The sequence below is a fragment of the Sander lucioperca genome, chromosome 19, assembly GCF_008315115.2.
Source record: "Sander lucioperca isolate FBNREF2018 chromosome 19, SLUC_FBN_1.2, whole genome shotgun sequence".
Lineage (NCBI taxonomy): Eukaryota > Metazoa > Chordata > Actinopteri > Perciformes > Percidae > Sander > Sander lucioperca.
Window position 1 is genome coordinate 15,338,677 of NC_050191.1, and position 15,312 is coordinate 15,353,988.

Below are 15,312 nucleotides of genomic sequence, written 5' to 3' on the forward strand. Positions count from 1 at the left end.
ATGTTACTCTTCTGCTCCGTTTAGCTGAACAGGCACTCTTTAAGTCTTTGTTATTTTGTGTCTGCAGATAAGAGTGCTTTTTGTTAGAAATGTTTTTGTTTTCATTCTTACTTCCGATTTTACAATCAGATGCAAAGCTGTGTTCAGTATGTTTCTCTAGTTTGCATGTATTTTTGGTTTGTTGTTGAGAAAGTTGTACAAGAATCTGTCAAGGAATTTCTCCCTTACCATATTGTCTTCCTTAGTGTTTACAGTTGTCCCATGTGTTGACTCTGACTCCCTCTCTGACTCTTGTTTCTCTACCAGGGTGAAGAAGTTGAGGGAGACCCTGGTGGCGGTGCAGCAGTTAGATAAAAACATGAGCAGCCTGCGTTCATGGCTGGCTCACATCGAGACAGATTTGTCCAGGCCCATCGTCTATGAAACCTGCGACGACCTGGAGATTCAGAGGAAACTCAACCAGCAACAGGCATGTGGACAACACACAAACAGTCCTGCACTACAAAAATGTGAAGCAGAACAGCTTATTGATATTTTAAAGGGCCTTTGTGTTATGCAAAATTAACCACATTCAACCAAATTAAGCACATTCCCTGTAAGAGTTAAAAAAAAAGTTTGCAGCGTTTGACCAATATGTGGTAATGACATCCTCTCTTGCACACATACTACAAGACATATGCACACGCAGATGTACAAGCACCTTCACAGACACAAACAAGCACACATACTTTGTGAGTATGTACTTTTCTGTAAATACTAAATAACCGCAGAATAATATGACTCAAACTGAGTTGGTGGAAAACGAGTGACACTGAATCACAGGAGGAAACCACAGCATGATTAATGCATACATATCTGGCTGTTTGTTTAAAGCTAGCCTACAGTCAGTATCACTATGTCACTTGCTGCCAAGATGCCGCTCTAAATGTGGACTGGATTCTAACACCCCACTGACCTCCTTCTTCTCCAGAGCTGCAGAGTTAGCTAACACATGCAATTACTGTACTTAAGCAGGCAGATTGTGTTCCTTCTGTACACTATTGCTGATTTAATTTATGGCATAAAAGACACATGGAACAAAGCCCGGAAGGTGCATCAGCAGACATCAAGCTACATTAAACAACATTTAGAGAATGCTAAATGCTACACTTACAACCTTTTAGTGCTGCAAAAATTAAGTTTTTATTATGACTCACTTACAGGAGCTGCAGAGGGACATAGAGAAACACAGCACAGGTGTGGCATCAGTGTTGAACCTGTGTGAAGTCCTGCTCCACGACTGTGACGCCTGCTCCACAGAGACAGAGTGTGACTCCATCCAGCAGGCCACCAGAGGGCTGGACAGACGCTGGAGGAACATCTGTGCAATGTCCATGGAGAGGAGGCTCAAGTCAGTGCCTCTTTGATAAATTCAGTCTTGTATATACAGTATCTGCATTCATATGCACGCACTGGTGATAATATTTAAACATCGTTAGCCAGTGCTACTTTTATGGTGTATGGTTAAAGAGTTATCAAAGTTGCACTTTTACATTTAATCATACATAATTGAAATGCTTATATAAAAGATTTGGCCAACTGTCCTAAATGAACAATCCAATATGTTAGATATATATATAAATATATGTATATATACAGATGCACTTGATGCCAACCAAATCCTGATATTCAGCATATTGAACTGTAGTGAATATACTACTACTAATCATACAATCATATGTTTATATTTAAGAAAATCTAGCCATGACATTAATGAACATTTTTTCTGTGCAGGATTGAAGAGACGTGGCGGTTGTGGCAGAGGTTTCTGGATGATTACTCCAGGTTTGAGGATTGGCTGAAGACCTCAGAAAGAACAGCAGCTCTGCCTAACTCCTCTGGAGTTCTGTATACTGTCGCTAAAGAAGAGCTTAAAAAGTTTGACGTGCGTACATTTAACTTGTATTATGAGAATGTGGAGTAAATGACTGAGCTGCAGTTGCACAGTGTTTGCATGTATACATAGCTGTATTTGTAGCAAACTTCATAAAATGAACACAGAGCCAAATGCATGTCTTGTTTTAAACATAATGTTTTTATAAGTTCATGCTTTGATGTTTTTAAAGTTTCCTGTCATACATTTGCATTTCTCCATGTAAGCAAAATACATTTCAAGACAGACTGTCACTGCAGGGTAGAGGAAACAAAAAAAGTGTTTCATGTTCCTTAAACTCGTCTACACTGGTCTGCTCAGCTGCTGCAGTCCATCACTGTGCACGTGCACATTCCTGCTAGCTGACTGGCCTGCGTCATTGAGATCTGCACTGTTTGTGCCTGATTGGAAAGTTAAATATAGATTAACTTTGCATATTTCAGGATTTTGAGCTTTAACATTTATTGACCTCTTATTAATTAGTGTACCATTTTTTTGGGTTATATATATATATATATATATATATATATTTTTTTTTTTTTTTCTCACTGTAGAACAGAAAAAAATGTGTTTACAGATTATATGAGCCATCTGTAGTCTTTGTTAATTGTTTGTTTTCTTTGTGCATGCGCATAAAAACGTTTTAATAAAAATATAATATTGTATGTGTGTTTCCAAATAAGTGTGTCCTATTCAGAGCTTTAATTTGTGTGTGTCTGTTTTTTTGTCACAGGCCTTCCAGCGTCAGGTGCAGGAGTGCCTGACCCAGCTGGAGCTCATCAACAAACAGTACCGTCGCCTGGCCCGGGAGAACCGCACCGACTCCTCCTGCCGACTCAGGGAAATGGTGCATGATGGGAACAGGCGATGGGATAACCTGCAGAAGAGAGTAGCCGCCATCCTACGCAGGCTCAAGGTAACATTGTCTTAGATTGTTGGCTCAACGACTGAAGTTTGCAAGAGTTAGTTACAGTATACAGCTGATTTACTCTTAATTTGTTCTAACCCATGCTTATTCTATTATTTCATTTAGCCACAGGTAGTATTTATAAACTATTTCCAAAATAAATATCCAATAATATCTTCCTACTTCAGTCCATTCACTTTATTAAATTAATGAATTTCCTGAATTTATTGAGAAACAACCTAGTTAATATAAAAAGATAAAGAAAAACAATAAAGCTTACACGTCTCCCTCTATTCATTCAGCACTTCATCAGCCAGAGGGAGGAGTTTGAGACGGCACGAGACAGCATCCTGGTGTGGCTGACGGAGATGGACCTCCAGCTGACCAACATAGAGCACTTCTCTGAGTGTGACGTACAGGCCAAGATAAAACAGCTCAAGGTAAGACAGAAATATTAATTCTTAGATGGCACGACAGGCCAACATGATACATAACACAACTGAGATGCAAAGATTTTTGTCTGTTTTGAGGTCTCACTTTGAGCTAGGCGAAACTGATGGAAATTTTCTGTAATTATTAATTGAGATACTTTTTAAATGATCGTATCATTGTTAGATAATCAGAATTATTGTTAGATACAGTTCTCTTAATCTGCTGTGTGTGTGTGTGTGTGTGTGTGTGTGTGTGTGTGTGTGTGTGTGTGTGTGTGTGTGTGTGTGTTTCTTAGGCATTTCAGCAGGAGATCTATCTGAACACAGGGAAGATTGACCTGGTGTTCAGACAAGGTGAAGCTCTGATTGAGAAGAGTGAACCTCTGGACGCAGCCGTCATCGAGGAAGAGCTGGAGGAGCTGCAGAGATACTGCCAGGAGGTCTTCGGACGAGTCGACAGATACTACAAGAAACTCACACGACTGCCTGTGAGTAAAGATGCACAGACGACACACATTAGGTAGCATACAAAAATACTCTGTCATCTATGCCTACTGAAGATATGTTCACTCTATATGCGAGAATCTGTAAACACATTACAAATGTACACTACAGCTGTCTTCCTTTACCACCGATGACATGGTAAAAACGTGTCCAACATAGTTTCACGCTGACAGCTGGTAAGGAACAGATCACACACTCATATTTGCATGTTAACAGTAAGTGCGGCACACACGCACACCTCACAGTACCTCACTAACTGCACTCTCACACTTCTTAGTTACACATATTTTGAAATTCTATAACCTTTACAGTGTCTGACCTTCCATTTTTCTATGTGTTATTTTGCATTTTCTCTCATTCTTGCATTATGCTGTTCCTCCTGTCATCTTGCTTTCCTTCTTCTACTAACATTTTCCTGTCCTTCTCTCTCAGCTCGCCGATGATGACCTCGACTGTTCAGACAGAGAGCTGGACATGGAGGAAGGTGGCGAGCTCTCTGAGCTGCAGTGGGGCGACTCCTCTTTGCCCCGGACATCAAGCCGTCAAGCCTCGGGTACGACCGCCCTCATTAGGGCAGACCGCTCAGGACGTGACACCCCTGCCAGCATGGACTCCATCCCGTTAGAGTGGGACCACGACTACGACCTGAGCAGAGGTCTGGACAGCCCTGGAGGACGAGGCCATGGGGAAAGGAGCCAAGGACAAGAGGAGGAGGATGAGTATTTGAGGACGGCTGTCACAGTGCTTTCAGGTTGGTACAACTTTACTACTGTGTGATGGATGATTTGCTTAATTGATGTTTGCTGATTGCTTGTGGATGTAACCGTAAGATGTTTTTGTAATTTAAAGAGGTCTGAAATAAGACGTTTCCTGAAAAGAACTATATAACACTTACTGCTGATAAGCCGTTTGAAAAAATATGAATTTATTTTTAGTTAACAGCAGTCATGGGATTAATTGATGTGTTTTGAAAAAAAGATTTAGGTTGTATCCTCAAGTATGGAAAACAACATGACACTTTATGAAAAATATAAATCATAGAGCAATACATTATTACATAAACTTGTGTTCCCAGTATTGTAATGTGTTTGTATTGTATTGTATTGTAACATTTTTCTGTGAAAGCTGTCTTAAAAACAAGGCCCCGATTGTATCTTTTTAAAATAAGAATCTCAACCGACAAGTATGCAAATGAGGTCCAGTCATTAATTTAGATGTGGCACCAGTTAACAGTCTCAATGGCACACATTTAAAACACAAAAGAAACACAAAAAAGTTAAAAGAGCTTCAATTCAATCATGCCCACATTGTAAGTAGTATATGTGTTGTATGTCTCTCTTCCCAGATGTAGTTATCCCAGAAAGCCCAGAGGCCTATATAACACTGACCGAGAACACATTGAAATCATCCTCTGGTAGGAAACAGCAGCCCCCCTGGTTTGATAAGGAATTGTGGCGTGAAAAATGAGAGCATGCCATAAACTATAACACGCTTTTTTAATTTTTCTACCACACGGAGGCATCATTTAGGCTGCATGTCCCACCATCCAGAAACATCCTTGCATATTAAAAGTGCAAAGATGACATCATTGCATGCTGACGTCCAGATCACTAATCTCAACCATTGCATTTTTACTTGTGTGTTGTTGTTTTTTGGTCATTTATTTCACAGCTAATATCGTTTTTAACATGTTAAAAACCTGACTTTGTGTTCTTTCCTGCCACTTCTTGCCTTTATTTTGCATTTCAGACTAATGCATGCCATCACAGCATCAGTCTACACCAACAGCATGCTAATGAAATCGTTGTCATCGAAAGCTTTACCCTCCTAGTTTTCTTAACCCTGTCGTGGGCCTCTGTGCAGGTGAGCCGGACCAGCTGGAGGCCAGTCTTAGACAGTTGGATCAGGCTCTGGATGCAGGGCGATACCACCTCCAGCAGAGAGAGGCCACCGCCAACAGCTCCAGCCCCGACATCGACTCCACATACATGGGCTATGTGAGTCCTGTTCATTTGACATTTGATGTCTTACATTACATTCTGACATGCACATGGGATCAACATATACAGTAAACTTTTATTTCAAGCCAAAACATGAATTTCACTAACATCATCCCTCCAGATGCGTCTGATGGGAGAGTGTCGAGGCAGTATAGACGCAGTGAGGAGAGCAGAGGGAGAGCTGACAGAAGACGAGGATGACGTGCCGGGACTCACCAACCCCACTAGCACAGACACTCAGAGTCCAGGTCAGTTACGCACGAACACACACATATCATGATAGATGACCTCTTCCTGTAAATACTGTGTGAGTTAAATTGATCTGATCTGTTTTCCTCAAGGTGTGATTGAGCGCTGGGAGCTGATCCAGGCTCAGTCTCTGAGTGAGAAGCACAGGCACAAGCAGGACCTGCAGCAATGGCAGCAGCTGATCTCAGACCTGCAGACCATGAGGGCCTGGTTGGGTCAGTCTGAGGCTGAACTCAATCAGCTGCGAGAGCTCGATCTCAGCACTGACATACACACCATCCAGCAGAGAATCAAGAAGCTCAAGGTTTGTTTACTGTGTGTCTGTTTTTAGTTGCTGTATCAGAGCAGCAAGAGTTGGTAATTGTTTTATACAAAATTTAGATTCATTTGTCCGCCAAAATCTCATTGCAGCAGAGTAATCTAATTTCTAGGAAGCTGTCATGTACTCTCTTTTTTGCATTTGGAAATTGGAACCATCATTTTTGCAACATCAGTTTTTGTCACCTTTTCTTGTCACCTTTTCTTGTCACCTTTTCTTGTGTACATGTATCTGTTTCAGTGTCTACAGTATATTGTTATGAACTGTACATGAAGTACATTTGTCTGCATTAATTTGACCCCACTGGCCTTGATATGATGTCCTACTTCATATGCAGGGCACTGACAATTTTGACCTTCCACTCACCCTTCCACACACACTCACTCCTTAATACTGAGTCTGAGTAAAGCATTAGGCAAAATAACACTATTCTATAAATACACCCCTCTGAAGCCTAATAGCTTACATCAAACAGCCTCATCCTGCTGCACTCTTGTCTGTTAGCACCTCATGTATTCTCAGCTTCCTCTATCTAGTAGCCACCTACAGTCTGGCCCAGTTCATGGTTCAGTGTCATTATAAATGATTTCCCACATGAAGATGCTGTTTTGAATACTTTCCTAATTGACTCTTCACTTCAGGAGCTGCTGAAGGGGGTGGATGCCCACAAGTCAGAGGTCTTGTCCATCAATCTGAGCAGTGCAGACTTCCTCCAATCAGAGCCTGACTCTGAGGAGGCGTGGGAGTTGAGGGACAGGCTGAAAGAGATGAATGCATGCTGGGATTGGCTCAGTACCTCCCTGGAGGACTGGAGGGAAGAGCTACAAAGGGCGCTGATGCAGTGCCAGGTACGAAAAAACACACATAAAAAGTAATAGGCATCCTTAGCATGGTTCTCTTATTTTATGTTGCAACTTCTTTTGTACATAGTAATAAAAATAAACTTGTGTATGTATGTCAGGTGCTTTATATCTATACAATTTTGCAGCAAAGCAAGTTTTAAAAGGTGGTACACAAACATCAAAACTAAATACATGCCATGTCTTGAGGTATAAAAGTCTTTCATCTCCTTGTATTTTTCATTTATGAAAAGAGAATTAAGAGATTATTTTTATGGCACACTCTTTTATGACTTCTTATGACATACTGTACTATGACTTTTTATGACATTTATATGACATAAGAACTATGACTTTTTGAGTCTTTTATGACATACTATACTAGTATGGCTTTTTATGATATTTTTATGACATACTATACTATAACTTTTTTTATGACATACTCTACTATGACTTTTTAATGACTTTTTAAACTTTTTAATGACATACTATACTATAACTTTTTATGACTTTATAAGACTAATATACTGTGACTTTTTATAACATACTATACTATGACATTTTATGACATTTTTATGACATACTATACTATGACTTTTTATGACATTTTTATGACATACTATACTATGACTTTTTATGACATTTTTATGACATACTATACTATGACTTTTTATGACTCTTTTCGACATATCATGTCATGTCATCATGGGCGGGTTGAAAACATGCGGAAGTAGCTCCTACTACTGGCTGTAGTCCATTGCCTCTGGGCAAAAATGCCTCCGATGATGGAAAACGGCGATTTTTGCGTGATCAGAGGCTTTTTTCCAGACCCACAATACAGAGATCTCTTGTCTCAGGGGGATATGAGGGAGGGAAGCACAGTCATTCAAAAATACTACCGTGTTTCTACTGATACAACGCTTAATGCTAAATCGGTGAAGTATCCCTTTAAAGTCCTACTTAAAGTGCTTGCTGTGCATAAAACCTGCGACCCCAAAGTCTGCCTCGCCCTACGTTCTATTCTTAGTACTGTTCCCAGTGTTATTTAACATCTTTACAGCATTGGGGACGAAGGATTTCTTAAAGATGTTTCTATTTGCTGTTGGTACGCTGAAACGCCTCCTTGAGGGTAGGAGTTCAAATTCGCTATATAATGGATGGGAGGGGTCACTAATTATTTTCTCAGCTTTGCTTATAATGCGTTCCTCATAAATATTGCTTAAGTGCTTTTGTGGCTTCCCTATAATTTTTGAGGCCATGTTCACTATTCTCTGCAGTTTGTTCCTCCTTTGGATGGTTAGGTTACCATACCACATGATCATAGATAAAATGCTTTCCACTAAGCTTTTATATACAGTTTCCAGGATATTTTGGTTCACTCCGAAGTTGTTAAGCTTTCGTATAAGGTAAAGCCGTTGAGAACATTTCTTAAAAATAAAATCAGTGTTTTCCTTAAAAGTAAATTTGCCGTCAATATACGTGCCAAGGTATTTAAAATCATTAACCATTTCAACTATCTGTCCCTTGATCGTTATTGGCTGTATCCCCTCTATCCCATTTTGAATAACAAGCTCTTTTGTCTTACTGGCATTTATTTCTAAGAAGATAGTTTGACACCAGTCTTGTAGGTTTAACCCATGGTTGAAATATGAATGCTCTCTCTCAGTGTCCCCTCTCTGTAATAGGGCAACCAAGGCCATATCGTCTGCGTATTTAAGTAATCGAAAATGATCATGTTGGATCTCTAACTCATTCGTATAAATAGAGAAAAGCAATGGTGATAAGATTGTCCCTTATGGTGCTCCTGTATTTAGGAGCACCATGACTTTTTATGACTTTTTTTATGACATACTATACCATGACTTTTTATGACATACTATACTATGACTTTTTATGACTTTTTTATGACATACTATACTATGACTTTTTATGACATACTATACTCTGACTTTTTATTACTTTTTTTATGACATACTATACCATGACTTTTTATGACATACTATACTATGACTTTTTATGACATACTATACTATGACTTTTTTTGACATACTGACTTTTTTATGATATACTATGACTTTTTTATGATATACTATACCATTACCTTTCATAACTTTTTTTTACATACTATACTATGACTTTTTTATGACTTTTACGACATACTATACTATTGCTTTTTATGACGTTATTGACATGCTACACTATGAATTTTTCAGGACTTTTTTATGACATACTATACTATGACTTTTTTTTGACATACTATACTATGACTTTATATGGCATAAATACCACACCTTTTTTATGACCTTTTATGACATTCTATACTATGACTGGTTAGAACTCGAAGTTGCGATGAGGTCTTAAAATGTATGGAAAGGGTCTTAAAAAATGCCTTAAAAGGTATTAAATTTAACTTCAGGATCCCTGCTTATACCCTGCAATCACTATTAATCATGCCATCTTTCCTTTCAGGAGTTCCATGAGATGAGCCACGGTCTGCTGCTGTGGCTGGAGAACATCGACCGCAGGAGGAACGAGGTGGTGCCCATCCCTCCCAAACTGGATCGTGATACATTAAGAGCTCATCACAAAACACTGACGGTATGTCTCTCTAATACAAATTTTGTGTACAGCAGACTTGTGTTTTTTATCTCTGCATCTCCTCTGTTATTGCTTTTATAATAATCACCATTAAGTAAGTGGATAATTCAACCCAGTAGTTCCTAAAGTGGAGTTTAGGTACCAAAGGGGTTTTGAGAGTAAAGTGAAATTCTGTTGTGATTGTACTTTTCTTCGTACTTTTTTTACCCCGTTACCTAAAATATAGCCATATGATTATGTTCTAAGCCAGATCTAACAACAGCAATCATATTAGATTCGGTTCTTTTGGGGAAAACAGTGTAAAATCTGAGTCCATTATTGTATGTTGATTGGTTTAGTGGTCCTCTGTGTTCTGTAAAACAGTTTAAGTCTGCTCTAAAGATAACAAATGTTTACACTCTATTAACTTTAAAAACAGGATTAGAAACAACTAGAACAAAGATAAACATTTAAAAAAATCTCTGATAACATATACAAATAATCTTAAAAATGATGAATCATTAATGTTAAAGCATGAAAGCCAAGGTCTTTATTATTAAAATACCGCAAAAATACTACACAATACTACACAGTTCAAAGACAAATATGTTGTACACATTATATTGCTGACTCCTCTGTCTCTTTTATTTTCTTGCAGCAAATCAAGCGTGAGCTTCTGGACTCGCAGCAGAAGGTGTCATCTCTTCAGGAGCTGTCGGCTCAGCTGCTTGTTAACACTAAACCTCAGACTCTGCTGCTGCAGTCGCAGGCCTCGGAGCAGATCCAGGCTCAGGGCAGCGCGTGTCTGGAGGCCCAGGAGAAGGTGCATGTGATCTTGAACAGGCTGAGGCTGCTCCTCAGGGAGGTCAGCTCAGACCTGGAGGGGTTGGAGAGGAGGCTGGAGACCACGGACACACCGCAGGTCAGAAAATGCTAAATATAGAGTGAATGAACTAGCGGCCCCTTAATGTTGACAACAAAATCTTCCTCGCCATTAATAGCATTTTTATGATCGAAATATTATAGTGACTGTTGTTGTTTTGATTTCTTTTTCAGGATTGCTTACCGTTTCCTGTTAGCAAATCAGAAATCTGTGGATCAGCTGGTCCTGAGTCAGAGGTGACTGTCCAAAGTCACAAACGATTGGTAATGTTTCCCCTCATAATGTCCAGTTAGGCTAGCTTCCATGCTCAATAAGAGACCCCAAATAATATTGCAGTCAACTTACCTTCTCCCTTTGGTTTCCAAGTAGACATCTCATAGATATGTTCCTACTACCCTTTTTTTTTTTTTTATTGTTTATATAAATGTTTTCCGTTTTTCTATTGCTCTGCTAACATGTACATGAAAAGATTTGTTGCTGCCCCAACCCCCCCCCCTCCCTTTTTTTAGATGTTTTTTGCTGCCCACACCATGTTGATCTGCCAAAAATGTACAAGAAAACCTGGCTTTTCGTTTCCCACGATAAAACTGTTATGTAATGGCTAATTTCAGATCTCATTTTGGATTTCATGTATTAAAGAAATTACATTTGTTTTCTGTTTTATCACTATGTAAGTAATACTTAAAGCAACACTATGTAACTTTTCCCTCTTCGGTCCCCCTACAGGTTGTCTCATTGGAACTGCGGCTGTAGTTCCAATGAGACAACCTGTAGGGGGACCGAAGAGGGAAAAGTTACATAGTGTTGCTTTAAACATATTTAATTTGTCAGTTTCTTTTAACTTATGAGAATTTAGTCTTGAGAAGCCAGATTTCTTGGTTCTGAAAGTCAATCACCATCATTGATTATGTTGCTGCTCTTTGGTTGTTGATGATTCCTTCTCTAGCGATGTTATGGCTCTTTATGTTATTTGTTTTTTCTCTCATCTGAGGCTTTGTCTTTATTTGCCCTTGACTGAAACATTCTTTTCTTTCTTTTACCCCTCCCTGCTCATTACGTGGTACAGCCCCGAGGCAAAAGTAGTCAGGCCCACCCAGGACACCCTGAGAGCGGCCCGCGCCACAGGTACCTCTCTCCTGGACTCTAGAAACACGGGATGATAATGGAACCAAAGCTATGCCTGACTAGAAACTTGATTTTATTCAGTCAATCCATGAGAAAATCAATTAATCACAATCAGCTATGTTTACTCATTGTAAAATATATTATTAGATGATTTTGATTCTTAGCTTCTTTAATTGATTGGTTTTAAGGCTTTAACCCTGCGTTCCATGATCCTTCCTTATTCTAGAGACCATGTTACAAGCTCTTAAACGAGTGGGGAATCGCCTACATCAGGCCGCTCCCTTTCTCCTTTAAATGTTTTATTTCACTGCTTCTCTTTGCCCTGCTGCTTTTTGAATGGCATCATGAAATATTGCATTGTTATACTTTTTGCTTCTCCTTTCTCAGAGTGGCTGTAGCACTCTCCTCGCCCACTAGATGGCATTATCTGAATCACAGTGACCCCTCAGCCCTGTTTCCTTAGCTCTGTTTTTCGGTCTTCCTGTTTCATTCTTTTCATAGTTGAAAGCAGGATATGATGCAATAACTCCTGCGTTTTTTTTCCTTCTACCTTAACTCCAACTTTCTTTCCTGTTTCCTTTCCAGACCTCTTAAATCACCCACCTCTGACTCTCTGTCTTTTCTGATTTAACTTTCTATGATTTCCATTAAATGCCAACAACAACAACAACACACAGGCCTGGTGAAGACTCAGCCTAAACTAGTCTTGTCGTGAGTTTTGTCGTAAAAATGATGTTTTTGCTTTCCCCTGATAGCCTCCTTTATACAAGAAGCAGGGACTCTTATCACATATTAATGGGCTGTGGAAACTGAAATCCAGCAAAGCAGGAGGGTTTGCCATGAGCCACATATATAAACACATACACAGTATGCACATGCTGCTCATGCATGCTCACAGCAGCCTTATGGTAGCATCCAGGAGGACTAAACAACTAAATGAAATCAGCAGGCTACAGAGCGAGAGGCTGGAGGATTGTCAGGGTGTCTGACACTCCTTCAGCCTCCTCGAGGATGAGTCTCAGTAAGAACATGCTGTTCCTCCCCTTAAGTCTAACTGTGGAAATCTCCAGGGGCATTTGGCATTTCTCCTGAGTCTGTCTGGAATGAGATGTGGCATTGAACTCTTACACATTCTGCTCTAAAGCTAGAACGTTTCCTCCCCAGTGAGATACGGCCGGCAATCTACGAGGGCTTGTGGTTTTTCTAAGTGTGTTTGTGTTTTGTGCGTATGCAGGTCTGCTGTACATGTGTGTCTCTGTTCAACTTTGTGACTCTCAATCTCTCTAACTATTGGATCTGGGTCTATTTGCTGCATTTTTGTATTCTTGCTTTCTTTCCTGTTGAGTGTTTGCTGAGTCTTCATTCTTTTCCCAGACATGGGTAAAATAGTATTTGCAAACATGTTTAAATTTAACCTACTTGAAATGTCAGAATTGCCAGATTTACTGTAACTAGAAATAATTTTCCTTATTGATTAATCGGAGTATATTCTCAATTGTTTAGTCTATGAATTGTCAGAAAATAATGAAAAATCACAATTCTCTAAAGACCACCGTGATGTTTTAAAATGTCTTGTTTTGTCCAATCAACAGTTCAAAACCCAAAGATATTTCATTTACGATTACATAACACAAAAAGCAGCAATTCTCACATTTGAGAAGCTGAAGCTTTTTCATGAAAGAAAAAAATTATCAAAATAGCTGATCAATTTTCTGTCGATTGACTTCTTAATTGACTAATCTTTTCATCTTTAATCTGTAATCTAATCAAATCTTATTTGTCTTCATATGCTTCCCTTTGATTGTATTAACTTTCTGGCACTTTGTACACTTAAACTACATTCCAGTTACCAAAGCAAACCAAAATGAACACTGAAAAATGTTTCTGATTAAACAGTCTTAGCTTGCGTCTCTGATTTAAGCCCCTGAGGTTTGAGCATTTTTCACACTATATAGCTAACTTGAATTTGAACAATTAAAAAACGCTATCAAGGGGTTTTCACAAAACATGATTTGCAAATACCAGTGAACTCAGGTCCTTTCTTTGCTGTGTTTAATTTCACTCCGTGTCTTCCAGCAGCCGGAGCAGATCTCCAGGCGCCGCTGGCTGCGTTTCCTCCCGTTCTGACCTTCCAGACAGCTACTCCTCGCTGACCTCCTCCTCCTCAAAAGGCCCGTCCTTCCTGCTGCGGGTCCTCAGGGCTGCGCTTCCCGTCCAGCTGCTCCTCCTGCTCCTCATTGGCCTGGCCTGCCTGGTGCCCATGACCGAGAAGGACTACAGCTGCCACCACGCCAACAACTTCGCCCGCTCCTTCCATCCAATGCTGCGCTACACCAATGGACCACCGCCCATATGAGAAGTCGCTGAAGATCTACCTACTGCTTTGCCAAGGACTCCACTGAATGTTTCCTCTTCACCCCGTGCTCTAAAGCAACACACTGTTCCCGTGCTCGGGAGCAAACATGCATTATGAAGTGATTCAGAGGTGATATGAAGACTCCTCTGACGAACATTGCACACCCACTCTCCTGAACTCACCTCAACCCTTTAAACCCACTCTCCAGAATAAATGGACCATCATCTGGAGACCCCTCTCTCCCCCAATTTAAATATTCCATCTTGTTTTAACTTAAATATGTATTATTTTTTAAGGTTCCTAAAGAAACCTGAGAATTCAATGAAAACAAAGCACTATTTATATACTGTATGTTGGGAGCCAAAGTCGACCGTGCTTTCTGTCCATGATATCCAGTGCTGCTACTATTTATTTAGCGTTCAATCAGTTAGATTGTTAGTATTGGTGAAGCTAAAGCACCACCTTGAGTGTGGGATATTGTACCTGTAAATTGTACAGTAGACTTGCAGTTTGAGTAGCAATCATTCACAGTCTCAGAAGCAAAAGACACATCTGAAGAATAACTCTGACATAAAGACCGAAACAGCACAGAAATCAGCTCAACAGGAGTTCTTTCTGAAGGATGAACATAATGTGTTCTGCTTGACACATTTCAGAAGAACATGCTTGAATTTGGAAAAAAGTCTTCATATGACGTTAAAGCTAAAACCTGAATCTATAGCACTGACATGAGCACTGTTGAAAGGTACTGCACTGAAACCGTCCAGCAAAGATGGCCGACTTCTTTCCCCAAAAGCCATTTCTGTTTTTAATTTCAGTATTTAATCAACTGGGTAAATTATAAAAAAAAAAAAAAAGATTTGACCTCTCAACTGATTTGTATATTTTTGTTGAAATGCCTTTGAATACAGGCAGTTATTTTTTTAACTTTCTGATTGAGCATGCAATTGAAAGTCCCCTGCTTTTAAGAAAGCCAAATAATCACTAGTAGTGTTTTAGTGGACGGCTGCAACATGAAATAGTGAGCTTTGTAATACCTGCGATAATTATTCTGCTGTGATGAGACATCGGAATCCCTGCGTTGTTAAAACAGAATCTGTAAAAAAAATATGATGGAATATGATTATTTATGTATGTACAGTTTGCTAATGCCGACTTCATGAAGAATACACTCTTTGCAAATAATAAAACATGAAATATTTACATTTGT

The 15,312-nt window shown here is 39.5% G+C and overlaps 1 protein-coding gene across 7 annotated transcripts in view; it reads left to right on the forward strand.

Moving 5' to 3' along the window:
• The window catches only part of LOC116066206 (nesprin-1-like), a 63,169-nt gene extending 47,959 nt beyond the window's left edge, over window positions 1–15,210 (forward strand). Inside the window, exons 65-82 of one of the 7 annotated variants that reach the window (XR_004895946.1) lie at window positions 307–469; window positions 1,203–1,390; window positions 1,774–1,924; window positions 2,646–2,828; window positions 3,122–3,259; window positions 3,547–3,738; window positions 4,187–4,505; window positions 5,100–5,168; window positions 5,618–5,751; window positions 5,876–6,002; window positions 6,096–6,307; window positions 6,964–7,170; window positions 9,631–9,759; window positions 10,397–10,660; window positions 10,795–10,884; window positions 11,688–11,746; window positions 12,332–12,457; window positions 13,826–13,958. Coding sequence is in view for 5 of the 7 variants with exons in the window: in XM_035995667.1 (XP_035851560.1) it covers window positions 307–469; window positions 1,203–1,390; window positions 1,774–1,924; window positions 2,646–2,828; window positions 3,122–3,259; window positions 3,547–3,738; window positions 4,187–4,505; window positions 5,100–5,168; window positions 5,618–5,751; window positions 5,876–6,002; window positions 6,096–6,307; window positions 6,964–7,170; window positions 9,631–9,759; window positions 10,397–10,660; window positions 10,795–10,884; window positions 11,688–11,746; window positions 13,823–14,102 (2,905 nt within the window). In the remaining 2 variants the exon portion in view is untranslated. Of the gene's footprint in view, window positions 1–306; window positions 470–1,202; window positions 1,391–1,773; window positions 1,925–2,645; window positions 2,829–3,121; window positions 3,260–3,546; window positions 3,739–4,186; window positions 4,506–5,099; window positions 5,169–5,617; window positions 5,752–5,875; window positions 6,003–6,095; window positions 6,308–6,963; window positions 7,171–9,630; window positions 9,760–10,396; window positions 10,661–10,794; window positions 10,885–11,687; window positions 11,747–12,331; window positions 12,458–13,822 lie in introns of all 7 variants that reach the window. The other 6 variants (XR_004895947.1, XM_035995665.1, XM_035995666.1 and 3 more) reach the window with 6 other exon arrangements.
• Window positions 15,211–15,312: the final 102 nt, after the last annotated feature.